Here is a 27,825-nt window from a genome sequence, read left to right on the forward strand (position 1 = left end):
AGATTGGATGGCCATCTGTTGAGGATGCTTTGATTGAGAGTTCCTGCATGGCAAGGGGTTGGACTGGATGGCCCTTGTGGTGTCTTCTATGATTCTTTGCTGTTTAACAGCTACATGATACTTCTAGGTGAGATAACTTGAAGTTTTGGGGTTCAGTGTTATCAGTATGTTGATTAAATCCAGCTCAGTCTCTTCTTTCCATCTGATTCCAAGGTAGCAGGGATGTAGCCAGGGGAGGGGGGGCAGACCCCCTCTTCCATTAGATACAATGAATGGTGTGTGCCACCGTGCCGCCACCCCATTATAATGGTGATACTTAGTCTGGATCCCCCTTCCCAAAATCCTGGCTACGTCCCTGAAGGTAGCTGTCTTGGTACTGTCATTAAACCAGCGTCTATTGTCAGGAACAACCTGGACGAGGTTCACAAAATGAAAATTAATCCAGGCAAGACCGAGGTGCTCCTGGTCAATAGTTAGGCAGATCAGGGAACAGGGACTTTGCCTGTGTTGAATGAGGTCACACTCCCCCTGAAATCTCAGGCTCACAGCTTGGGTGTCCTCTTGGATTCAACTCTGAGGTATTAGCAGTGGCCAACAGTGCATTTGTATAGCTAAAACTAGTGCACCAGCTGTGCTTATTCCTTAAGACGTCACATCTGGCTATGGTGACACTTGCCTTGAATGCATCCTGTTAGGACTACTGTAACACACTCTACATTGGGCTGCTTTTGGACTGTTCACTTCAATGGGTCCAAAATGCTGTGGCCAGAATGCTGACCAGTGTCACTTATAGGTTATCTATAACTCCTTTGTTAAAACATCTTCACAGGCTAGCAGTTTATGGGCACAAATCAAAGTGCTGGTCATCAGCTATAAAGCCCTCCCTATATGGCTCAGGTCCAGACAATCTGAAAGAGCTTATGTCCTCATATGAACCTATCAGAGCTTTAAAATCACCAGAGGAAGGCTTTCTTTTGGACCAGCCACCATCACAGGTTCAGTTGGTGAAGACACAAGAGAGAGCCTTATCAGTGGTTATTTCCACACTCTTGCATGCCCTTCACCAGGAGGCTAGGCTAGCCCAGGCTTGCTTTCCTTTCACTGGCAGGCAAGATGGGTTTTGTTCAAGCTATCTTTTAATATGCAATCACTCTCAGGGAGGCTTCTTATTTTGGAGTGTTTTGTGTTTATGTTTTTAACTTTTACATTTTCTATTATGTAAATGAAATAATGGTATTGCTAAGTTTTTATCCAATTTATCTGTGAGCTGCCTTGGGTTGCACTCTGGGAGAAAGGTAGCAGATTAGATTAGATAGATAGGCAAATAGCAGATAGGCAATTGGACAGATAGATAAGAAGGCAGGCAGGCAGGCAATGAGCTCTCATTTGCAGCCCTGAAAGTTTTTGCTTGGAGCATAAACTCTCATTTGCAGGGTTGCAAGGTTTTGGATTGGTTTTGCACTTGGAAAAAATAGTGGACCAGGTGGACAACAATCTGACGCAATGCAAGGCATCTTAGACTAAAGGACATAAATACAATTGTTTGCATCTTGGAAGGAGCTTCTTAAATCAGCCAAACAAAGGGTGGATTTAAAACACACACATGTGCACAGAGTTGTAAACGCTTTAGCTGCAATTCAATATTGAAATAAGGTCCAAATGTGCCAGAGAATCCCCTAGCAGCCCTGCACCTAATGGCACTAATCAGGTTTGCCATATTTAGTTGCTAACGTCTGTTTGTTCTGTGGTCTGCACCTGATATTTCTCACAACTGACCGCGCCTCTCTCCCCGCCTTCAAAGCAAGAGGGGTGATGTCAATTTTTCAATCAACAGAGGCTAGTTAAAAAGCAATCATGATGATGGCTGACACATTTCCATTAACGTACAAGATGTACACAGAGATAGATCACAGGACAGCAGCTGACAAAACAGTACAATGCTGCCCATGGGGGCAGCAAAAGGCATTAGAAGCAATACTCTTTATTACATTTTAGTCTTCCCTGCAGTCTCAGAATGGCCACAATGCTTTAAAACGTAAATAAGTGCAAATATAGGGAAATGGAAAACAATTGTTCACAAGGGGCCCAATGCTGGGCAAAACACCAGCTTCTCTTTTGCTTCTTATTATTACACACCCACTAAGTGACCAGAATCCAAGGCAAGGGGGTCACATTAATGCTTTGAGGCTATTGTAATTCATTTTGATGTCTTTACAGAGGAAAACCCCACACTCATGGGTCAGACCTGCCTCCTATTCTCCTGTTCTTCATATGTCTACACTGTAGAAATACTGTAATTTGACATCACTTTAACTGCCATGGCTTCATCCCACATAATCCTGGGATTTGTAGTTTGGTGAGCCACCAGCACTCTCTGGCAGCAAAGGCTGAAGACCTTGTAAAATTGCAAATCCCAGTACTCCATAGGATGGAGATATATCATTTAAATACCAAAGTTAGAATTGTCTGTGCCATCATGTTTCCCATTTCTATGTATGGTTGTGAAAACTGAACAGTGAAGAAAACTGATATTAAAAAAACCAATGTATTTGAGATGTGGCGCTGGAGAAGAGTTTTGACCGCTAAACTGTGGACCACTAAAAAGGCCAATGGATGGGTCCTAGAACAGATCAGGCCCAAACTCTCCCCCAAAGCAAAGATGACTAAACTGAGGTTGCCATATTTTGGCCATATCATGAGAAGAAAGGACTCACTGGAAAAGACTGTTCTGCTAGGAGGAGAGGAAGACCACGTTCCAGGTTTGATAGACTCAATCAGAGAAGCCACAGCCATGAGTCTGCAGGAGATGAGGTGACTGAGGACAGGTGACTTGGAGGTCTGTCATTCATAGGGTTGCCATGGGTTGAGGTTGAGTTGAAGGCAATTAACAACAAAAAGGTTCTTCCTCCCAGAAAAAAGGTACTGTGTAGCATTAGCACTCAAGCCTTTTGAAGTCTTCCTCAGTAATCACTGCTTTGCCCTGGTTGTGATTCTTTGATTTTCTTTAACTACCCCCTATACCAGGGGTAGGCAACCTTTTTGAGCTGGGGGCCGGGTTGGTGTCCCCCAGACAATGGCGGGGGCCGAAGCCAAAAAATAAATAATTAAATAATTGAATAATATAGGACAACATTTTCAAATGTAGGACACGTTTTTAAAAAATGGAGGACATGTGAAAAATTTGATGATTTTTTAAAAATGCTAATATAAATGCATGTTTCTTAGGCATGATCAAAATGGAGACATTTGGGCATTATTCCTAGACAGATGACAGAAAGGTTCACATGGCTATGCATATTGAACATGTCAAGGTGGTCTCACAAGAAGTGATTTGCCCTTGGGTTCAACTGTTCTTCTCAGAAGAGTGTACTTGGTCAAGGGACTGTGGTTTTTCTTCACTGTGCATGAGTTTGTAAAAATCACAGCAACTTACATTGGCCGTGCCCCTCTGAAGCTGGCTCATATCAATATCACCATCACCATCCTCCTCCTCCTCCTGCTCCTCTTCTTCTTCCTCCTCCTCCTCCTCCTGCTCTTTCTTCCTCCTCCTCCTTTCTCCCTCCTCCTCCTCCTCTTCCTTCCTTCCTCCCTCCTCATCCTCCTCCTCCCCGCGCGCCTGCGCGAGAGGCCATTGGCCTCTCGTGCAAGCGCGTGGGGCCTTTACCCCCCCTTTCCTGCCGCCAGCAGCAATCGGCGGCAGGACCAAGCAGGGGCCGGTCCCAACGGCTCGGTGGGCTGCATGCAGCCCACGGGCCGTAGGTTGCCGACCCCTGCTCTATACCATAATATATCTGCAATGGCAAGCACAATGTACTTCAAGTTCTAAGGAGCTTATAGTAAAAATTTTGGAGAAGAAAAGCTATTTAAAAACAAGCATGTAAGCACATGTAGTTGCGGGCACACTGGCGATTTTTTAAAAAAGGAACTAGAGGGAACATTGTGGGTCCATTGCTCTATCTTTATTTTAAGCAGCATAGCTTCTAATGTAATATTGAATTCCAGACCAAGGGACATTTTGAAAAGTTTCCACAGGTCTTTGTGTTACATCAGTAGCATGGAGGTCAAGTAAATTCAAGCAGTTAAACCCACAACAGAAACATGCACAGTGGAGTCAAGCAGATAGTTATACAACAAAAGCTCAGTATTTATTTGGCAAGTTCAATTGACATACGACTTGAAATTCTCCAGTATATACATAAAACTTACCAAATTTAGCTCTAACAAGCTTTTATTCAACTAATATCTTAAACTTATCCAAGTAGGGCAGACTGAATTTACAAGTCAACATTGGCTCATTACCGATCAAACTGGAAAGGGGAACCTATCTGCCTGCATTTTTAAAAATGGGAGAAAAATCTGCACAGAAATTCTTGCAAGGACAATTTCTGACAGCAACTTCAGTGGAACTATATTATAATTAAGACTCCACATTTAAGCAGTTATGGAGTTACAGCAGCTTCCTTTGAAATATGCCTCTGTGAAACAAAGGGCAACACAACAGGAAAACCACTTCTCCCTAGAAACTCACCATCTTCTGGATTCCAAAACTGTCGGAACCACTGACTTTTTCTCTCTAAGTCAGGTGCAAGCGTGCAAGCAAGGCAGCTAACTGAGGGAGTGCCAAAGCAGATAATCACTAAAGTTAACAAGAGGAAGGTTAGCTGTTACATTTCTATAATGGAACCGACTTCAAAGGTCACCTTGCACAGAGCAGTATCTATTAGCAGGCAGAGGCTTCTGGAGAGAAGCAGCCAAATGGACTGCAAGGTAGAAGGAAAACACACTTTTTATGCAGCCTTGACATTCTGTTTTCTCAGTCATGATTGCAGGAGTTCAGGAACAAAGAGGGAAAGACAATGCAGAAGCATTTTCCTATTGTGGAAATGTTACCGGTTGTTAGGATGAGTGGTTAGAATTAGTAGGTAATACTGTACAATTTCTAGTTTTCTCTGTTTATCACAAATAAGAGTAAGCTTGCCATTAAGGACTTTACTGCACAGGAAAGAAAGGCAAAATGGATCAAGAGAGTAGCAGCTTTCTCCAAGCTGCTCCCCCTGCCCTCACAGCACTTCTGTTCTCTTCCTAAGGTGAGACCTTCATCAAGGCATGCCTTTTGCTGAACAGATTCCTGTTCAGCAAAAGGGGTGGTTTGATGACCATCTCCCCTTGTGAAGAGAAAATGCTATGAAGTTGTGAAGAGAAGAGGTGCTATGACATCATGTGGAGTGGCATGGAGAAAGTTGCTACTTTTCCAATCCATTTCATCCTTCTTTTCTTGTACAGGAAAGTCTTAAATGTTTGGCAACAAGCGTAAGCAAACACTAAATGGATTCTCTGGCTATTTAGGTAATGCTCAAGAGAAGGATAAATAATGCACACCCTAAAAGATTTCAATGGATTTTCAAAAGGTAACCTTAATGCTTGCATTCCTAATTCTTTCTTTACCTTTGGAAGCCAAGGTAAACCTAGGTATAAGAGGGTAATCAGGTGACAAAAGTTTGGCAAGCTTCTATGCCAAGTTCAGAATTAGATACAAGTTAAAATCCCAGCCAAAAATACTTGTAAACTGAAAAAGAAATGCCATCTCCTGGGAGGTGGTTTTAAATGTGGCATTTTCCCTAGCCCTAATCTTTTGCTGGATGCTGTGATTCTCAGCCCCAGAAACAATCATGTCAAGGAATGGGAGGGTTATTCTCTCATGCTTTCCACTATTTGTGATGACAGAAAGGATTGGGATTAACTACCCTTGGCAAAAAGAAGGGAGGAGGAAGGTGCACATTCCCTGCTGATTTCTTTCCTATGACCTCCCAGGCTTGTCTATTAACACCAGAAGAGAAGATTTAGGATGTGCAAATATTGCACTAAGAAAATAATCCTAACGCTTTGCAAGGAGAAATCTGTTCTTCATGCAAGCACCTGTGTGACTGGCATGCATAGCTATTTTTCAAACCTCAAAATAAATGGCCTTGCTATACTGCCAATCCACACCTGTGAGATTCCCCTTTTCAATTAATTCAAGACCAAATGTGCACATGGTGAGGCCAAAGTAAAATTATCTTCAGATTCCTAACACAGGCCACACTGAAGCTGACGTAAGGTTATCTGTGAAAAGAATTTTAAAAGAACGTGTCTTCTTAAAATAAAATAAAAGGTAGGGCCAAACACTTTGGATGGTACATGCTTTTATATCAACACTCTTGTGTGTTTTTTTTCAAAAATTGCTAGATGAAAGACAAGACCATGAGGTGCACAGTATATTACACCAAGCTAAGTGAAATTCTGATTACAAAGAAAACATGAAGGTTAGCCTCTGGCCACTAAGCCATAGCATCCTACAAATTCTGTGCAAAGCATGCTAAGCAGCCTATGTGGCAGGTGATGGTCCAACACATGCTTTAACCATTTTGTTTACAATGAAAAATAAAGTGATGATGGCGAAGGTAAATTGGGATGTGAAATACTTATTTGAATTTCACTTGCTTTGAAACCTATCCCGTCAGTTCAGTCTTGTGATGCTTGATCAGCAGGTGCTAATGCCTACATTAAATTAGTTAACTTTTCTGACTAGTAAAGAGGCTGGTGAGTGAAAAACAAGTGCAAGTGGGGGAGAAAATTCACATGCTTGAGGTTCTTTTCAGATTTTCTCCCTAGCATGCAAAAAAGGCTAGAGATTCCTGTTCCTTACTATGAGTTATGCACAAACTAATTCCGATGGGTTCAAAGTGCCACACAGGGGCTTGTCTTGAATCTCTACCAAATATTTTGTACAGTTGGACTGAATGTCCAGCTGGCATGTTGTTAGCTGCCTGCTCTATCCTGGGCTGCAATCTCACTCTGATGTACCATTGAGAAGATCATCGGTGGCAGAGAAAGAATCTGGAGCCTGACATCTTGGTGGCTCAATCAAATTATGGCATTGCCACATCAACATTAAATCTGGGCCAGTAAATTTAAATAAATTTAAACAATAAATAAATGGTAAAAACTAAGTCTAAACCCCAAATGAAATCCTGAGGAGCTGAATCTGGAGATGAAGAGTTGTATTCTGATCCCGCAGTTGCTGTAGATAATAAAGATTCTAGCACATTCCTAAAAATTCAAGAGAAAATAGAAGGAACAGAATTTTAAAATTCTGCCTTGTCAGATCATATTGTACAGGGGGAAAAATAACAGATATACTCAAACTAGGCAAGCATGGACATACAAGCGAATATATAGATTGAAGCCTGAACAGTTAATTGCTAAATTGTGTTGTTAATCTCAGCAAGTATTATGGGGAAAGAAAGAGAGGAATGATATTCTGTAAACACTTTAAAAATTCAGAAAATCCAGTTCCTTGGCATAAGCAAATCAAAGTCCTTCAAATAAGATAAAGCAGCTGTCCAGTTAGTTACTATAAACCAACTGTGGAAAGTATTTGAGAACCAGGAGAAACCTCAGATTTCAAAGCAACACATTGGGATTGAGAGGAGGCTACAGTCATCCTTACAGAGAATGTGGCTAATGCAAGATTACATGATACATTTACATCTTGGTCTGGATCACAGGCTTCACAGCACGGATGTGAATGCTGGGCAGGCAGAACCATGAGAGGGGAAGCTCCCTGCTGGAGTTGTCTTCATGGAATTTGATATTCAAGTAGAAATCACCCGTATAGAGAAAAAGAAGAGCGCCGATGCACACCGAGTTTTCTGTTGGTTTAACCTGAAAAAGACAAGTGGGAATTGAGAAAGAGAAAGAAAAAGAGATACAGATAGAGAGAGAGAGAGAGAGAGAGAGAGAGAGAGAGACAATCAGTAAACTGCAGCTGTGCATTTCGCTAGCATGTAATGGAAAAAGAATATTTTATTTGATTATTAAAAGGTTTTTATCCCATGCTTGTATCGTGAGATCTCAGTCAGTAAACAAATAAAATACAAGCAATTTAGACATTCAAGTCAAAATCAATAAATAAGATTAACAAGATAAAAACATAGCAAACAAGTCAAAACAGCTTTTTTAAAAGGCTAGAAGAGTTTGAAAAAAAACATATACATGGTTAAATGTAAAACTCAAAGATACAGCTGTGTTAGTCTGTAGAATCAGTATGTAGAAAGATCTTCTAGCACCTTTGAGACTAACCGAAAGAAAGAAGTTGGCAGCATGAGCTTTTGTAGATTAAAGTCTACTTCCTCAGGTGTCCAAATGCATCTGAGGAAATAAACTTCAAAGGCTTTGAAGAAAAAGCCATCTTTGGCACTGAAAAAAAAAGAATGTTGGTTAGAGGGATTTCCAGGAATGGGGTCCTCTCTCATCTCCATCATATTGCCCCCATTGGTGGGACCCAGAAGAAGGCCCTTCTGGCAGATCTCGATGCTCAAGCAGCTATACAGAGAGAGCCACTCCTTTAGGTATTGAGGTCCCAAGCCATTTAGGGCTTTGGATGTCATCATCAGTAAATGCAGAGAACCCTGGGCAAAGAAGACGGTCTCGACAGAAGGCAGGCCTGTCAGAGAAATATGGTAGACTCCTTTAAACACTAGACAGAATGATTTGTTATAAGAGATGAATTTTGGAGAGTACTAGTTTTTGCCACTTCCCTCTATAGCATGTTATGTTTCTATAAATTGCAGATATGTATTTTTCTGCTGTAAATGGTTATCCAGATGACTGATGATCCAGCTGAAGGACAACATTATTATGATTTGATTAAAGCTTGAATAAATAGTTAACTGCTCTCTGAAAGGAGTTTGTTGTAAGCATGTAGCAACTGCTTATCTAAAACACAGGGAACATTGAGGCTAACACATATGTAAAAGAAGATTAACAGCAAATTTTATTCAGAGGAAGAAGCATGCTGATCCAACATAACAACAACAACTTTATATTTTCCCTCCTCTCTCTGTGGATTGAGGCAGGGTTACAACCCGATAAAAGCATACAAATACAATCAATAAAACATGTTCCATTTGGGACAGTATAACTAAAGGGTTATTTGTGGAGTGTATAGACTGTATGATGGCCAGCCAATTAAAGGAAAATATTAATTGTTTAACAGCACACCAGCTAGTTAGTTATGCTGAATGATATGGAAACTGTATTTTTAACTCACAACAAGTATGATGTGCACCAGTTGTGCTGTTCCTTGAATAGTCAGATCTGGCAACAGCAACACATGCCCTGATTACATCCCCTTTGGACTTCTGTAACATGCTCTATGGGGAGCTGTCTTTGGAAACTGTATGGAAAGTTCAGCAGATCCAAAATGCTGCAACCAGGCTGTTGACCAGGGCTGGATACAAGAATCATGTTACCTCCCCCCCCCCTCTTGAAATAGCTGCATTGGCTACTGGACCATTTCTGGGCAGAATTTAAAGTGCAGCTTTTGACCTTTAAAACCCTTACATGGCTTTGGTCCAGACTGAAAGACTGTGGGGCTGTGCAGACTGGCATCTACATGACGCATGCCCTGACTCCGCCCCCCCAGGCCAGCGTGATGCCACACGCCGCACTACACAGCGCTCCTCTGGTGCTGTGTCTAGATGACTCAGCACTAAAGGAGTGCTGTAAAGCTGACACGCCAGCAATGACAGCGCCCTTTTGCAGCTCCTCTTTGCACTGCAGAAAGGCCAGATCAGGGCCGTGGCATGCAGTTGCTGCAGCCATGATCTGGCAAAGATAGGAGTGGCCTGCACAGCCCCTGTATCTCCTTATATAAGCCAGTGTGCGCTTTATGGTCTGCAGAAGAGGGCTTTCTCTCAGTACTTCCACATTTGCAGGTGTGGATGGTGAGGATTAGGGACAGAGCATTCTCAGTGGCTACTCCCTCCCTCCTGTCTTTCCAATGGCAGATGAAGATATTTTTATTTAGGCAGGCCTTTTAATTTTAATTATGGAATGTAGTGTGTGTGTAAAGTGGTACAGTGGGTCCACTCCTTACGAGGGGAATCCATTCTGCAAAGTCTCTTAGCCACTTTGCTATCCTGTGAGTAGCAAACTGGATGTTGGTGAAAGGAATTTGACAACTACCCTGCATGGGGAAATCTGAAAGAGCTGCTATCGCATTACCATAATGACCCACCTGGGATTGTGGGGTCAATTTCTGGGCATAAATTTTTAGATTTATAGATGAGTATCTCTGACTTTTCTTCACGAACGAAGATTCAGGAAGGACTTATCCCGCACTTTCTACAAGCGTGTTGATGACTAAAAAGACCAATCCAAGATAAACAAGTCCGGCTGCAGAAAGCACAGCAGAAAGTCTCCTTGGGTGATGTTTCCAAGTTGTGGTTCTTTCTGCGCTGACTTTCTCTTCAAGACTCGTTCGGCGTGAGTTTTTGAAAAAGGCTACAGCATCGTAGATAGTGCGTCTCCATGCCTCCCGATGCAAGGCCAGGGCAGACCATTGTTGGTGATCAATTTGGCCAAGCCTGAGATGTTGTTTCAGGGAGTCCTTGTATCTCTTCTTTGGGGCGCCCCTCCTACACTGACCCGTGGCGAGTATACTATTTTGGGGAGGTGATGGTCCTCCATCCTAGAAATGTGTCCTGCTCAGCGCAGCTGCGTCCTCAATAGCATGGCCTCAATGCTGGTGATCCCTGCTTGCACGAGGACAGCAACATTCGTCACATTGTCAGACCAGTGTATATTTAGAATTGTGCATAAACAGCGCTGATGAAAACGTTCGAGGAGTCGTAGGTGTTGGCGATAGGTGACCCATGTTTCAGACCCATAAAGGAGAATAGACAGTACAATGGCTCTATACACATTGATTTTTGTGCTTCGCCTCAAGTGTTTGTTACTCCAGACTCTTTTGTGAAGTCTTCCGAATGCACTATATGCCTTTGCTAATCTGTGATCGATCTCAAAATCTTGGCGTCTGAGGAGATGATGCTTCCCAAGTAGGTGAACTGCTGGACGGACCTAAGCACAGATGTGCCTACAGGGATGGTAGTGTTCTTCCTGGGGTGCCGGCTGGTAGAGAACTTCCGTTTTCTTCAGACGTGACTTCCAGTCCAAAGAGCTCTGCAGCTGTTGCAAAGCAGGATGTTAGGCGCTGCAGAGCTGCTTCCGTATGGGCAACGAGGGCAGCATCATCAGCAAAAAGCAGCTCACGGACTAGATAGTTTAGAGCAGTGCTTCTCAATTATTTTCTGTCATGCCCCCCCTAGGAAGAAGAAAACATTTTGCACCCCCCGCGCGACTGTAAATAGTATCATTTGTCTATAAAATTGTTATAAGTACACCTCTGCATAACAGAGCCTCGCGCCCCCCCCAGGGGGCCCGCCCCACTATTTGAGAAAGGCTGATTTAGAGTCTTAGTGAGGGCCCTCAGGCAGCTTCACTTAAACAGGCTACCATCAGTACGATAGCGTATATAAATGCCGTCTTCTTCTTCGAGATCTGCCTTAGCCTTTTGGAGCATCATGTTGAAGAAGATTATAAATAGAGTTGGAGCGAGAACACAACCTTGTTTCACACCATCACTTATTAGAAAGGGCTCAGAGAGAGCATCACCATATCTGACTTGACCTTGCTGGCCTCAGGGACGTAGCCAGGATTTTAGGAAGGGGGGGGGGGTCCAGACTAAGTGCTACCATTATAATGGGGCTTGGGTGCAGCAGCGCAGCAGCACACACCATTCATTTTTCTAATGGAAGGGGGGGTCCGGACCCCAGGATCCCCCCCCCCTCGGCTACATCCCTGCTGGCCTTCATATAGCAAGATGAGTATATACAGTAACTAAAATAAATATATGGCCACTCATCAGGAACTAGTGCAGCTGATTGGATTCCATCTCACCTCCCTGTAGCTTCTCAGAGCTATGCAAGTACTCTACATATGTTGCAGCTGCTGAATAATAATCAAGGGCAGCCCCATGTAGAGCACATTGCAGTAGTCAAACAGGTGTTTAAAATAGCACAAATTCTCAGTCTCCAAGATGGGTTGTTGCTGATTCATCCAACAGAAGTGGTAGCAGGCAGTTCAGCCCCAGCTGCAACCTGTTTATCAAACAGCAAGACTGGATCCAAATTCAGGAAAACAGTGCAGACTGTGCCTGGTGTCAACAATACTTCAGTATGTATTACTCTCTGGATGGCACCCAAGTGCAAAATTAGCTTACTGCAGCCACAAGCTGCTGCCTTTCCCTGAAAATCCTTGAAAAGTCATATGCTTGAAATTCACCACTGTTTACATCTCTTTGCCCAACTGGGCCATTTACAGATGAACAGATTGTTATTTCCTCATCCCAAAATAGAGGATCAAGGTTGGAAACATCTGCCCCAAAGGCAAACTACTCTTGAAGTTGGAAAGAGGAGTGCCAGACAAAGAGTAAGCCTTCTGGATTTCAATAGACAGAACAGTAGGCAGAGCAATCCTTGTTCAAAATTGGCCACAAGCCATTATAACACAGGAAAAAAATATTAAATCCATGAGGAAAAAACCCAAAAGGATAATAAACATCAGCAATGCTAAAATATCATTTGCTCATTTAATATGAAAAAGAAAATAAAAGCCAGATGGTGATGATGATAATGAAATTAACCACCACAATTTATCATAACCATCACCTGCATTTCTGCCTTAGCTCTTTCCCCATGAGCTGGACATGATATTAACACATTTTAGCCTAACAATTCTATAAGGGAGGTTAGTCTGAGGGATAATCATTGGCTCAATGTCACCCACGAAAAATAAAAGTTTTTCCTTGTTAGCAATAATTGTTTGGGGCTCAGATGAGTTTCCATCCCCATCTAGGTTGTGGAACTAGAAGGAAGGACTGCAGCCAGACTGCAACCATATAAAATTGAGTCCATTTAATGGAGATATGAGAAAGAAAGAGAGGTGGCTGCTCAGACATATTGAGTGACCTTTCCCATGACCTACATTAAGATCTACGAATGTTCTTATTTTATTTGAAACAATAATGAAATCTAGTGATTTGATACTAGAACTGTAGTTTGCTGCCTTCAATGAGATGTGCAACCAAATAATTCAGTCTCATATTACTGCTTTATATACTTTTTGATTTATATTAAGGAGCTCATATATATATATCTAAACTACAAACAAATATAACTGATCCTTCTCGGCATTATAATGAAACAAAGGTATATTGCTTTTAGCCGTTTACACTGCCCATTACTGAACTGTAAAGGTTTTATCCTATTTCCAAGAGCAAATTAATAAACTCTTGTTGCCAGAAGTCATTTTTTTTATCACAACAAAGGATGTGCATTGACCACAGACTTTGGTTCAGATTCTGGTGTGTTTTTTGTTTTGGGGTGTTTTTTTTTTTTCATTTTGGTCACGCCAAACCACAGCCAGTCCATTTCAATTTGGTTCTGAACACAGAAGCAAGATCTGGCAGTCCCAAGAAGGAGTCTTCTGATTCACTACTGCTGGAAATGCAAAACTAGAACCTTTTAAAAACTTTAGTCAGAAAAGGATGACATTTGCAAGCATAGTTTCTCCTTAGATAGGATTATGCCTGCCAAACTGTAGACTCAAGTTGACCATGTGTGCCCACCTCACTTCTGCACAGACCATTCTTACTTCCTGCTCTGCAGTGAAAAAACTATTTTTGGACAAGCAAAGGTCCTAGGTAGCAACCGCTATTAAAGAATCCTTCCCTGCTGCTTTAAGTCCCACTATCCCTGGAAGGAAATGGAAATCCCTATACACCATTCCTATACCACAGGTTATGAACAGGTATTCGGTATCCACCAGAAATCTTGAGATCTGTAACCCTAGTCCATCATCTGACGTTGCCTTTTCCTTTCTATAGTGCAGGAGTGTATTTTCAACATAAAGTGATGGAAATGCTTTGAAGGACTGGTTCTACGTCTAAACTCTTCTAAAGACAGGTCTTAACAGGATCTGAGGCATGTAATAATTAAGACCCTTGAGCGCTTACAGCATTGGTACAACATGAAAAACTGCCCTTAAATAATAGTTTCAGATAATAAAAGGTTCTATAATATATGTAGTTTTTAAGGTAATGAATTAAAAGTTTGCCAATCTTCTGTCATATTTGTCACATATTTATCACATATAATAACTCAAAGCCAACATGTTTTCAAGAACGTTTTTCAAACAGAAACTGGATGGCCATCTGTGAGAGTGCTTTGATTGTGTCTTCCTGCATGGCAAAATGGGGCTGGACTGGATGGTGTTGGAAGACTTTTGGAATTCTCTTTCCCCCTCCTTAGATAGATAGGGATTTCCTGCATGCAAAAACTCCTCTCTCTTTCTCTCTCTCTCATTCAAACTAACCATGTAACTTAGATTACACCCCCTTTGGGCACTAAAAGACATTCTCTCTCAAATATTCTCTTCTGAACTGCACGTTTTCCATCTTCCTCCTCTCTTAACTTTCTTTGGAAAGATGGTGAGATAAAGATTTTTTTAACTGAACTATTTACCAGCTAGATTAGGATATAGCTTCTATGTATACATAGATTAAAAACATTAGTAAACTTTTGTTTGAACTACAAGCTACTTGTGTTTATTGTTTTTTGGAGTCAATTTCAGTTCTTAGGGAAGCAGAGTTACACAAAGGCACATATCTGCTACTCTGCTGATTTAAAGCTAGACCCTAACAAGCTTGGCTTTGACATTTTTGATATTTCAATATTTTTGTTTCCTTACTAAAGTCTGAAGCCTTAGGAAACTTAAATTACCCTACAGATGGCCCTTGAGGTCTCTTCAAACTCCATGATTCTAAGGCTAAAACTACACTGGGGCAAAACTACAAATAACTCTCCCTGAACACTCTGCCTGCCATTCCAGATGATGATAATGAGGCTCAAGGGGTAGACTGCAGACAAGGCAGGAGCCAAAGGGGGGAAAAGAGGGAGAGACCAGTATTCTTGGGTGACCCTTGTTTTTAAAAGACAAGAATCCTTCTCCCCCAAACAAGAAAACAACCCAATGAGGAATGAGGGAGCTTGCTATCCTCTGAAAGTCATAAAGCATAGAATATCCTTTGAAAAAGAAAAGGAAGAGATGCATACAAAAGCAAGTAGCCCATCTGAGCTCTTATAGCTGATGGCACTTTAAGGGAAGGAGTGGATGGATGCCTATCAGCACCCAGAGTTTCTTTTAAGGAGGAAGATCAGCTGCAACATCTTGCAAGCAGGGTTGCCAATTTCCGGGGAATTCCCCAGAAACAGGGGGATTAAAAACCTTTTCGTTTTATTTCCGTGTTTGCCAAATTTCTGGGGAGATTCCAGGAAATCCAACCTTCCCAGCCAAACATACCTTCCCACCCAAAATACATCCCGTTCCCACTCAAACATACCTTTCCTACCCAAACCTATCTCCTATCCCAGGGTGGGACTTCCAGGTCGGGGGGGCCTTCCCATAGTGCCTTGTGCCCCCCTGACCCAGAAGCCCTGCCCCCACCCCAAAAGTCCTGACCCCGACCCGGAGGTCTCACCCTCTTCCGGGGAATTTAGGGGAATTCCAGGGAACCAATCCGGGGATGGTGGAGAATATCTTCAATGGTGATTAGAAACACTGCTTGCAAGACTCTTTTCAGTGCCTATGCCATTGGAACGTGTTATCTTCTGCAAAATCAACTTTGCTCATGATGACCCAGTGAATGGGAAACCTCCAATATCCCTTGTCAACCACTGCCCGGCTCAGGTCTTACAAATTCGGGAGCACGGCTACTTGATTGACTCAATCTATCCATAGCGTGGTCTTCCTCTTTTCCTACTGCCTTCCACTTTATCAAGCATGATAGCCTTTTCCAATAAGTCATGGTGTCGCATGATATGTCCAAAGTACAACAGCCTGAGTTTAGCATCTACTGGGAGTTCAGGGTTGATTTGCTCTAAGACCCATTCATTTGTATTTTTAACAATCTGTGGGATCTGTAGATGTTTCTTCTACCATTTTTCAAATGCATTAATTTTCTTCCTGTCAGCTTTCTTCACTGTCCAGCTTTCACAATTATACATAGAAACTGGAAGTGAAACAGGGTCAGTTAAAGTCATTATCTCTGCATACCCCAGGTAAGCATTTGCAAAAGAGGCACAGAAATAGGTTGTGGGGAGGGACTTCTTGCCCTGCAATCTTAAATGGGATGAAGGGGGGAAGAGAGATCATTGCCACATTTTGTCACAATTCCACTTGCCTTTCTGTGAATCAAACTAATTACTGAAGCAATGCTAAAATGTACCTTTATTGTTCATTATATTGAGGCAGGTAATTTGGAAAACAACAATCGTGAATGTGGGATATAGTAAAAGATGAGATACAGGTTGTTACAGGCATGTTGAAAGCCATGAAGACATCTCACTGTTTGCTTGTTAAATTGGCAAGAATCAGGCCTAGTCTAATAAATTACTGAAGAGGCAATATTAGTGCAAAGTGAAAGGATTATTAGGCAAAGCGAATATCAATCAAGTTAAAAGTGGCTTTTCAGAGGAGAGGGAAAGAAATGGTTTCAAAGCTTTGATTTTGATATGAAAAAAGAGGAATAGAAAGAGAAGTGATTTAGCCATGAAGTCTGCAGCCTGAAGAAGCTGACAGATGGGAAACTAGGGAGCATCTACCCCATGGTATTATGTGCCTTCAAGTCAATTCTGACTTATAGTGACCATGTAGTGGGGTTTTCTTGGCAAGATTTGTTCAAAGGGGGTTTACCGTCATCTAAGGCTAAGAGAGCATGAATTGCCCAAGGCCACTGAGTGGGCTTCCATGGTTGAGCCAGGATTCAAACTTTGGTCTCCCAGTCCCACAGTCAAACAACTAACCCACACTGGCTTTAGTAAGAAGTACTAGGCAAAGCTTTACTTAGGACTGAAACAACATGTAGGCATCTGGCTAACATCGCCATTTCCCCCCTCCTGTTTGGTTTGTAACATCTTGCCTGATGAAGAAGCTCATGGAACTACAAAAGCTTGCAACAAGTATATTGTGCATTTCAGTTGGCCAATAAAGGTATCGCTGATGGATTTTTGTTTGCATTTGTTAAATGGACAACACAGTTACCCCTGAAAACTCTCAAGATGTTAGCCTAATAATACTCTGCAAAATTTGGTTATCCTTGTTGACTGTGCATGCCTCATTCTACACTAGTATGGAGTATTATGCATAGTCTTTCCTCATACCAACACTGGATTGGCTATGACGATGCATACGATGAACCACTGCAAGTCCTATGTGCGTGACTGCACATAAAATTTAGATTTAAGTGATCCCTGAAAGTTCCTGTGGAAACATTTTAAGAAATGTAACACGTGGCTCGCTCCTTCTTACTTTGAATTTTTGCTTAGACTCTTTAAGGAGTCTAGGGATGCATACACACTGCTGTGATAATCGGGTTTAACTGCCATGGCTCCGTTAAAGTGGTGTCAAACCAGACTATTGCAACAGTGTGAATGCATCCTAAGGACCTTGTTGCACACACAATTTTCAATGTTCTGGGGACGGAAGGAGGACGCTCATGTGCACGCGCGCTCTGCAGAAAACAGAGTTTATCGCACACAATTCAGTCCTCCAAGAGGCCCCGTTCCGTCCCCTGGCGCGCACCTGTTCGGTTCCAGTCCTGATGGGCGCCATTTTTTTGCCAACAGAAGGTAATCCGTCAGGCAAAATTTCCTCCAGTGCTCCACAATGTCAAGCAGACATAATGGACTCATTCCCATAAAAAGAACTGAAAAAGAGAATCCAGGAACAGAAATACCAATGATATGACACTGTGCTATTAGTGTTTCTCAGGCTATTTGATAAGAGAGCACTAGTCATTTTTTCCTAAATTGTCAGGGACTAGTACCATGCTGGCTACTGAATGCACAGAGAAGCCATTGAAATCCACAAACACCTAGACAACTTAAATGGGAAAGAAGAAACCCTAAAGTAAACAAAGGGCCTATACAGACAGGCCAAAATAAAGCTGCTTCGAGTCACTTTGGAGGTATGCTGTTTAAATGATGCACACGTCCTAAGAGTCCAGATGCCATGCCAAAGTCACGCTCCAGTCCTTAGGATGCATGCATCATTTAAACAGCATACCTCAAAGTGACCTGAAGCAGCTTTATTTTGGCCTGTCTGTATGGGGCCAAAGTTTGGCTACCAGTCCTGGAAAATACCAAAATCAAGACCCAGCTAGTTCAAATGAAGAGGCCTGCCATTCAACAACAGATGAACACAGAGATTAACATATAAATCACTTCATCTCAGCCAAGGCTCACACAGCATATATACCCCACTCACTTCCATGCTGGTGAAACGTCAGGAATGAACTCTCCCAGAACACAGCCACAGAGCCCAAAAAACCCACAAAAAACTATGGATGCCGGCCGTGAAAGCCTACAACTTCACAATCTTTTAACTATTTCGATTTCCTCATTACCAAGGTTGAATTTATGTAGACTCTCCTTGGTCATTATTTCATAACAGGCACTGGAAAAAAGACATTAAATGGCACAGGTACTTCATTGCTTTACATTATTTATTATTTATTTACATGCATGTTGCAAAACAGAATACAAGGCGCCCTTTCCTTACATGGGGGATCCATTCCGGACCCCCCTCATAAGGCAAATACTGCTTATGCTCAAGCCTGGTTGAAAAAATGGGGCTTGTGCACATGGCGCGGTGTGACACATGCACCATGGGCACATATGCCATTGTCTCTACCATTGTGCGGCTTTCAGTATAGTGTGCCCGTGTATGATGCAGGCGCACTGTATAACTCAAAGATGGACTTACCGTATCAATATAAAAAGTGTTGGATCCGACAAAAGTGATACCGCCTTGGAGGTCATAGTTGTGGACCCCATTTTGGTAATCTTGATAAGGGATGATAGTGAGAGAGAATGGACCAACACTGTGCTTGCTCCAGTTTGTTAGCTTCACTTCCAGCTTCACGGGGTCTCCAACTGTGCAATCCGCAACAATGTCACAGTCACAGAGCTTTCCTTCCACCAAGACATCTGTAACATAAAGACCAAAAGGATGGGGTAAATGGTTTAGACTTCAGGGACTTGGAATCTTAAATAGTTTCACAGCACCAAAATAAAGCACTTGAAACTAAACATCTACGTAACAAAATTACATATATTTACATTTTGAGCTGATATTGTGTTTTGTGATCTTCACTGTTATACAATCTAGATCATGTTGCATCATTATTATGTTACTTTTTTTTCCGGGTATAGGCAACTTAAGAGAGAAAAGTACTAGAGTCGCTATGGGCTGAGAAGCCATAAAATATTTTTTCTACTGCTATGGCTCTATAAGGAGAAGCTTAATGAGTTGGAAACATACAAAAAATGGCCATGATAAGAAGCTGTTTATAAAAGCTTTATTTATCTGTCCCATGAATACATATGAAGACTTACAAAGCTAAAAAGATTGGGGGGGGGGGTTCCTTCAAGGAGAAACCAAATAAATTCTTACAGTCCAGAGATAGAAAAGAGAAAGGGAAGATAAGACAGACAAAAATGAAAGACAGCAAATACTTATGGTTTCTTTGTTGCTGTTATGGCATGAAAATTGGAGTATCTGTACATGTGTAAAAATAATATAGAAAACAAGTTTCAGAAGCAATTTGAAGGGTGAAAGGAAGAAAAGCAGAAACACAACATAGTCATCCTTAGGTCGTGTGCAATGCGTTAACAAGTCTTTTGGTAAAGAGCAATGTGAAGAGGAACACAGAGCTTTCATGAGGAAGCTGGTTCCTTAAAGAAATTGTCTTTTGCCATACTTGCCATATATTCTAAGTGATTCCTGATGGGCACCATCATGCCTAACACAGTGCTAATGCTTTAGCTATCTAACAATGTTGTAGAATTCAAAGACATAGTTGTGTTAGTCTGGATCGAAATGCAAAGGGAACGTAGAACATCTGAGACTGAGAGAAAGAAGTTTGTAGCATGAGCTTTCATAGACCAAGTCTACTTCATCAGATGCATCTGATGACGAAGACTCAGGCTGCATCCACACTGCAGAAATAATCCAGGTTGACACCACTTTAACTGATGTGGTTTAATGCTATGAAATTTGGGAAATGGTAGTTTGTTGTGGCATTAGAGCTCTCGGACACAGAAGGCTAAATGTCTCACAAAACTACACAGAATTACACAGCATCGAGCCAGGGCAGTTATAGTGGCATCAATCTGGATTATCTCTGCAGTGCAGATGTAACCTCAGTCTAAGAAAGTTTATGCTACAAATTTCTTTCTCTCAGTCTCGAAGGTGCTACAATATTCCTTTGCATAATAATACTGTAGTCATGACTTCAGCTCTTCCTCTGGTTTTGACAGTTTTAAAACTCCAGTTGTGTTTATTTAAGACGTTATATTTTGGGATTTGCTTTAGCTTCAGTAGAGCTTTCATGAATATACCAAAATAAAATTCTTCTGAAGGCCTGATCAGTATAGAATGGAATCCTTGCCACAGAGGCTATCTGAATTTCCACTGACAGAGCGAAATCAATGGTCACTCTTAGACAACCACGACAAAACGTTTGAGTACAATCACATCCGGAATAGGCTGAAAAATCCTCTTCCAGAACATGGAAACTAATTACACAGAAAATGTACACTTTTACAGAAATACAACATATTTTTACAATAGATAAAGAGATCTAGTGGTTATCATTGTTAAAATAGTGGTGTTACTCCTCTTGTGATGCCACCATTAGCTCCTCCTGTCCAAGCTGCAGAAAGGGGTACCCAATGAACCCAATCCATGAAGAGAGAAGGACCTCACTGCAACATTCACAGGGAAGCCTAAACTTGATTCCCAGAGGCCTCTGCAAATGCTGCAGAAGACTCCATGATGTCACTTCATTTGCCAAAAGAGAGACAGCTGTTGGACTGAAAAAAGACGATACAACTCTCTTGCATGTTGCATTAATCCCTAAAGAAAGTCTCAGTAAAGACATGTTAGTAATGTGAGAGTCACATTACCTTGGTTCCTGCTGGTCTAAGAATACAAGGACAACACAGGGATGCAATTCTTTGCTAATTTTCTTCTCCAAGGAAACAATGAATAGTCTGAGCAATTTCCTTCCTGTTGTGATGAAATTTTCAAAACCTGTACATTTTGAGACTTATTCTGTGCACAATTCATATGTGGCATTTTAAAACAGAAAACAGCATCTTGTGCACAGCAAAAGTCATTTTCTGTACAGAAAATAAAGTTTATATGCAAAAATACTGTGTAGAAGATGCTGTTTTTCAATACCCCCAAAATGCAAAATTTGCATCAACTAAGGCCCCAATAATGGCTTGTTTTCCCACAGGAAACATTGTTTTCTGCAAAGACAATAATATTTCTACACAGGGAATGTTGTTTTCTGTGAAAAACAACCACGTGCACATTTTGCATAGAATAAGTCCCAAACTGTGAAGACTTTTGCCAATCCAGGATTTTTCTAGTCAGGGTTCCTTGACACTCAAGAATCGTGTTTCAACCATTTTAAAAAATATTTTTGGATATTTTTTCAGGCCCTAAGACAATATTACGTTTTACTTTCACAGACGCCTCACTGAAGAAATAAGAGAAGTACATCTGAGATAAACATAAACAACCACAATCCAGGTAGTATTTCCAATTATAGATGTTGGGAACATGCTGGAGCATATTTTAATAAAATAATGAGCTGCTTCTTGCTGATAGTCTATCGATATTGTAGATGAACTAATGTGTTTGCTCTTAAACCTGAAGAATACAGTATCCATCACAAAACAACAGTGAATTCTAAAAGGATAAACAATCTATGGAAGAAGAAGCCACATCTAGCTATTGCCAACACAGTCAATATTGGAATCTGTACCCTTCACTTTATCTTATGTTTGGCTGTCAGCCATTGAGACCAAGTACATAACACCTTTCAGAATCTCATCAACTGAGCTCTGATGCAATACCAGAAGAAAAGGAATAATATAAATATAACATGAGAATCAGACATTTTAATATCTTTAAAAACAATAACAAAAATCAGATCAGAGGATCAACTTTTCAATTCCTTTCTTTGTTCACCATCACAACGCAGGTATTTTTAGGTTGGTTTGCAGAGAAACCTAATGCTATCAACATTATAGTCACACACTCACTCACTGACACTCTCTCTCACTGCTGCCTGAGAATATTTCACAGCCAATTAGCCCAACACATTCATATTAATCTTTGAGTCTCATACGTTTTCCCATAAATAAAACAGGCAAAACAGATCCATACCACTTTCAAATCCCTAGATGGATTTTTTTAAAGTTATCTCTCAACGGGGATTCATATGAAACCTTCATCTATACATTGGATTCAAGATGTCTCCATCTTCTCTGTTGCAAGACAGTGGAAAAACCAAATTTTCTATTCTTGCTGGGTACATTCAGCATGGGTAATAAGAGATCACACACTGAATCTTTCACAGACTGCCAATATCATGGTTATGTGATTTCTGAACAAAAAGCCTTCAGTCTTGTTGGTCAGAAAGTAGGGTTCTCTCCTTTCTTCTGCCCAATGAATTTCTAACTATGTTTGACAGGACTCTGCAGAAGGAAAAGTCTTTCATTTAGTAAAACCTCATGTCTTTTCTTCCCATCACACATATGGCCAGATATTTCAATAGGTATTCAGAATTTCAAGTGGGTTTTTAATTCATCTCTGAAAAGCTGGCCACTCTGTTGAACCACACAAGGTCTATTCCAACAATAAAGAACAAAGAGGAACTTTAACTTAATTTCCCCTTTATTCTGTGGGCACACAATGCACCTTTTCATGCAATAATCTGAAGTGTCCCTCCTCCACATCCAATTAAAACCTGAAAGGTCAGAAGACAGCAACCTCAAATCAGGTTTATTTATGCCATATATCTCACAGTCAATTAGCCTCACATTCATTTAGGATGTGTTATGAGTTGAGAGACTATGGTAATTGTTTCCTGAACTCAGCAACAGTAGTTACAGCCTAAAGAAGTGTACAGGCAATCATCTCTGCCAAATGATCGATGAATGTTTCCCCAACCAAGTGTGGGTGAAAGAATATATTATGGTCAGGCACTTTCCAAGATGGTCACATAAGAACAAAGAAAATATTTCAAAGCTTCATTCCCTTCCTGCCATAGCAATGGTCCATTTCACCATTTGGCCCTGTTTATTTCAACCACAAAGAGGGGAAACCGAATCAGATCCATAGACCATTGCCGAGGATTTCACTTGTTAACACAGATGGCATATAAAGTCATTATTGGTGCTAATGTATGGTAGTTCCAAATCTCTAGCATCACAGCCAAGTGGTGAGTGCTACCCTCATTTTGCTTTGATTCCGATTTTGTTGAGGTTGTTGCAAAGATCATTTCTGTTTCAGAAGATGATAAGAGACTAAGCTGAGCATTGCTGAAACATTTACAGCTCCCATAGAAAGACAAGTTGGCCAGGGGAGAACAAAAAATGAGCCAAATTACCTCTTGTTGGGGGATTATTTGTGTAGCATCACCCTCCCACATCTCTGAGCAGCTGCATACAATAAAATGCATGACTCACACAAAGCATGTACCATGGCCTGCAGGCTGAAATGGGTTGCCATTTGGAAAGAGGAAATGTATTTCAATCCCTCCTGCTTTAGACGGCATGCGATTATTACCAGGGAACATCCACACTGAGACCCCTTTCTGGTTCTACACATTCAATAAGCACTGTATATGAATACTTAAATTGGTCTGACATGAGTAAGATTAAATTATGGCAGGAATGCGGATGGTTGAGGGGATTTTGTTTTTGCTAAAACAGCTAAAGTGATTATGATGCATGAAAAGGAACCACATGAAATGCAGAAACTATGCGTCACTCTTTTTTTTTTTAAAAAAAATTGCAATTTGTGGAGGATAGAGCTTTTCATGGCTCTCAGACATGATAGTAAAACAGAAATTTTAGCTACAAAGGTGGGCTATTGGACACTTCTGGAAACAGAATGCTCCAATGAAATAGATATTTAGTTGGCTCCACCAGGTAATGCATGTCCTGAATTTAATCTTGCATAGTTATTAAGGGTGAGCTTTTGGCCAAAAGGCCTTGGACTAAGAATCTGTGTCTCAAAATCTGAAATAGTCCCTTCTGATCCTAAAGATTAAGGTATTTACCTTTATTGGCAAATTGTAGCTAAACTGGGGAAAGGAATGCTGCTTACCCCACCTCTTCAGTAAAAGACACTTTCCTTACTCAGTTCCAGTACTGTGCCTATATGGTATTCTAAAAGATTGGTAGTGCCACTGTACTAATATATTGCAATTTGTAATGCAGCTGTGCAAAAAAAAAAAAAGACCATTAGTAACAGCTAAGTAACAGGTATGACTGAATACTTTTCAGATGAGATTAGATGGGGAGAAAAGGTGAGAAAAGTGTTTAAAAGCAGGTGTTTCATTAAAATTATTTTCACTTGCAAAGAGAGATGGGAGAGAAGCCACTAAAACCTAGAATGACACTAAATCTGGATGTGATTTTACTTGCTAGCCACTGAACTAGAAAATGTTTGAAAACTTTCCTCATCGTGTTTCCTTTTTTGTCTTTGTTTAAAACTCATTCTGGATTTGGAACAGAACATGGAGAAAAATTCTTACAGCCAAGGATTGAAAATATTTTAGAAAAGAAGTCGGATGACTAAGTTCATATCTTCTGTGATTTTCAAAACATCTGGGGAAAGATTTAAGGTGAGGAAAAATACTATCCCATTGCAAATTAATGCAGTGTATAATGCAAAGTGAGTTTCTTGTATTGACTTTAGGCAAGTACCTTGTTTCTCCTGTGTACTCTGTTTGCAATCTGAAGCAATTCCTGACAGCCTCTTGACTATGCATGTTTGATAGAAGCGCTTTTGGCTCCTGGGTTGCTTTTCAAGGCTTCTAAATCTGTTTTGAACTGTGTTGTGGAATGTGTTAAGGAACCCACAAATTGCTCTTGTGCCCTTTGATCCTAATTTGCATGTTTCTGCATAAATGGTTTCCTTTTTGTATTCTCTTTATGATTTGCAAAGTGAGGCTTTAACATCCCTGTTCTTCCATCTTGGAAAAGGCCAATATTAGACAGATAAATCCAAACAAGACAGATTCAGGGAGGGGACCCCACTCAGTGCTTCCGCCAAACTCATCCTGCAAGTGCCAATTGGTGTTTTCATGACAGTCAAGTAAATCTGCTGCATGTGTCTCACATAAATTCCATTCTACCTTTAACTAGCATTTAAGCTGGATAGAAAACCCTGTTTCTAGAGATGAAAGGAGACAACATCTAGACAATAAGTGGTGTCTTTAATTGCTAATGGATAACGGATGTTCTCCTGAATTACACACTATACACATTCTCTAAAAGTGTACATCAGTTTTTTCCTTCTTACTAGTACTTTTTAAGTGGTTTTAGTGATTTTACTTTTGAGCATTTTAAGAACCAGCAAGGGAATGCCATGGGCTAGAGGCCAGACTGATGTGTAAATCTGGATATTCAGGAGGTCACAAGAAATCCTTGGAGCAAGCAACAAATAAAAAAGCTGAGTGAGATTACAAAGGGAAAAACAGTAGTCCAAATAGCCCCTTTACCAAACGACAGCAAAATAAATTTAATGGCAACACCAGACATGGTGACATACTCCAAGCAGACTAAAGTCTGCAATAAGAAAGCTAGGCTTGAAGACAATTTGTATCTGAATGCCAAGTGCAACTGGAAACCAAGTTCAGAAAGTCAGGCGTCACTAATGAAAACTTGGCAAACCTTTGTTCGGTAACTATAGATCCAATCCAGAGAGGTTCATGGTCAGAACTAAACAGTAAGTGTTACCATTGCTTAGTTAAACTATGCAACATTTCAAATTCATGGTAGGCTCTATTCTCATATAATTTCTGAACACATTTTCCCTTCTTGTTCTTAGTTCTTTCAGCTAGGTGCTTCTCACAGTAATGACCTCAAACAGGCTTAACTCATACCTGCCACCTTCCCAGAGAAATCTCACCACTTGTGGCTGAAATCATCATGTCACTGCAATACACTTTTACTACTACATAATCTAACCTTCCCGGTATACCATGGCAGGACAGTTGCATATGAAACTCTTGACACTGAATAAGGCCAGCCCTGATAAGAGCTTAGATTTAAAAAAAATGTTGAAAGCCTGGTGCCTTCACAGTTAGAGTAAAAGAAGCGGAAGCCAATACAACTTTATTTTCTTTTCTTTTTAAGAAACAACCATTCAAGAGAGAAACAAGGGTGGCTGTAAATGCTGCATGCATAAGGAACACAAGAATGAGAAGCATCTTTTTACTGCACATAATAGCCAGAAACTAATACTAATTTGCAGAACAGTCCATTGCTTCCATAATCCTTTTTAGCCGCCTAGATTCTGGCAACTTTCCCATGCATGATAAACATTTTTTAAATTGAATTAGTGTCAAGTTGTTTTCTTTCAAATTTAGACAAGGAATGAAGGGAAAAACCACCCCAAATTATGTTCTAATAGAAGGGAGAGTAAGCAGCTAGCACCTGTTGGAACTTGACTGCACTTTTCTGTAAGGATGTGCCAAGTACTCTGTTTAAGGTGCCAGATGCCTTTGTTGGAGCACAGAGATGACAAAAGGTGGAAAGAAGACAAAAGGAGGAAGGACACACATATGTCAAAACATTTAGGAATATTAAAGAAAGCCTCAGGGGCAGGAGGCTTACAGTTTTAGAACTTTATGAGAATTTAGACAGAACTAAGAATCCCAGGAGCACAGGTGTAAATCCCAGATTTGCAACTGTGAAAAACCAGCTCCTGATCTGCTACTACCCTACTAATTTGGGCCTGTTCGTTCTCACAATAATCTGAGGTAAATCCCAATGTAGCATCTTTCTTAAGATTCTTGTTCCCAAGAGGGCACCCACAGTCAGTATTCAAACAGAGGAATTTAGTCAACCCAAACGAAGGCTGCAAAAGGGCTTTGGGTAAATAAAAAGCTGGGCTCAGACCAATGTATAATGCAGGGGTAGGCAACCTTTTGGAGCCGGGGGCTGGGTTGCTGTCCCTCAGACACGTTGGGGGGGCTGAAGCCGAGGGGTGGAGCTTCCACCCTCCGGGGGTGGGGCTGCATGCTGGGGGCGGAGCTTCCACCCTCCAGGGGCAGAGCCTCCACCGAAGCCCCGCAAGGAGGAGGAGGCGTGTGCCTGCCCTTTCCTCCTCAGTCCCTTTCTGGACAAACACCCCCAACGTGCATTCCAAAACACACACAACAGCACATTTGTGCATTTCACACTTTGGAAGGTGACACTCTCTCGGCTTCAGAAACATTAGTTGCTTGCCTCTCAAGCTCACTCATCATCATCACCATCATCACACTATCATTGTCAAAGCAAGGGAGACTTGTTAGCATTAAAAGCACCCAAAACACACTTTGGAAGGTGACACTTTCTCAGCTTCAGAAACAGTAGTTGCATGGCTCTCAAGCATTCATCATCATCACCACGACCACCACCACCACTATCATTGTTACAGCAGACCTTTTAGCATTAAATGCACTGAAAATACACAGAAATGCACTCCTCCTCCTTCCTTCCTCCCTCCCCTTTCTTTCTCTCTCCTCTTCTTCTTTCTCCCTCCTCCTCTTCTTCCTCCCTGCTTCTCTTCCTCCTACTTCTTTCCTTCCTCCTCCTCCCTCCTCTTCCTCCTTCCCTCCTCCTCCTCTTCCTCCTTCCTTGCTCCTCCTCCTTCCTCTTCCTCTTTCCTTCCTCCCTCCTCTTCTTCTTTCCTTCCTTCCTCCCTCCTCCTCCTCCTCCCCCCCCCCCCCTCCCTCCCCTGCCTGGAGAGAGCCGGCCAGGGCCAAGGAGACCTCGCTACAGCGAAGGCTCCTTGGCTCTGGCAGCCCTC

At 41.4% G+C, this 27,825-nt stretch overlaps 1 protein-coding gene across 3 annotated transcripts in view; it reads right to left on the bottom strand.

Moving 5' to 3' along the window:
- Positions 1 to 4,118: 4,118 nt before the first annotated feature.
- Positions 4,119 to 27,825, bottom strand: part of TRAPPC9 (trafficking protein particle complex subunit 9) — a 368,614-nt gene continuing 344,907 nt past the window's right edge. For all 3 annotated transcript variants that reach the window (XM_042464513.1, XM_042464512.1, XM_042464514.1), the window contains exons 22-23: positions 18,706 to 18,929; positions 4,119 to 7,704 (exon numbers count right to left, since the gene is read on the bottom strand). In XM_042464513.1, coding sequence (XP_042320447.1) covers positions 7,525 to 7,704; positions 18,706 to 18,929 — 404 coding nt within the window. In that variant the 3' untranslated portion in view covers positions 4,119 to 7,524. The remainder of the gene's footprint in view (positions 7,705 to 18,705; positions 18,930 to 27,825) is intronic.

This window comes from Sceloporus undulatus, chromosome 4 (genome assembly GCF_019175285.1).
Source record: "Sceloporus undulatus isolate JIND9_A2432 ecotype Alabama chromosome 4, SceUnd_v1.1, whole genome shotgun sequence".
NCBI lineage: Eukaryota > Metazoa > Chordata > Lepidosauria > Squamata > Phrynosomatidae > Sceloporus > Sceloporus undulatus.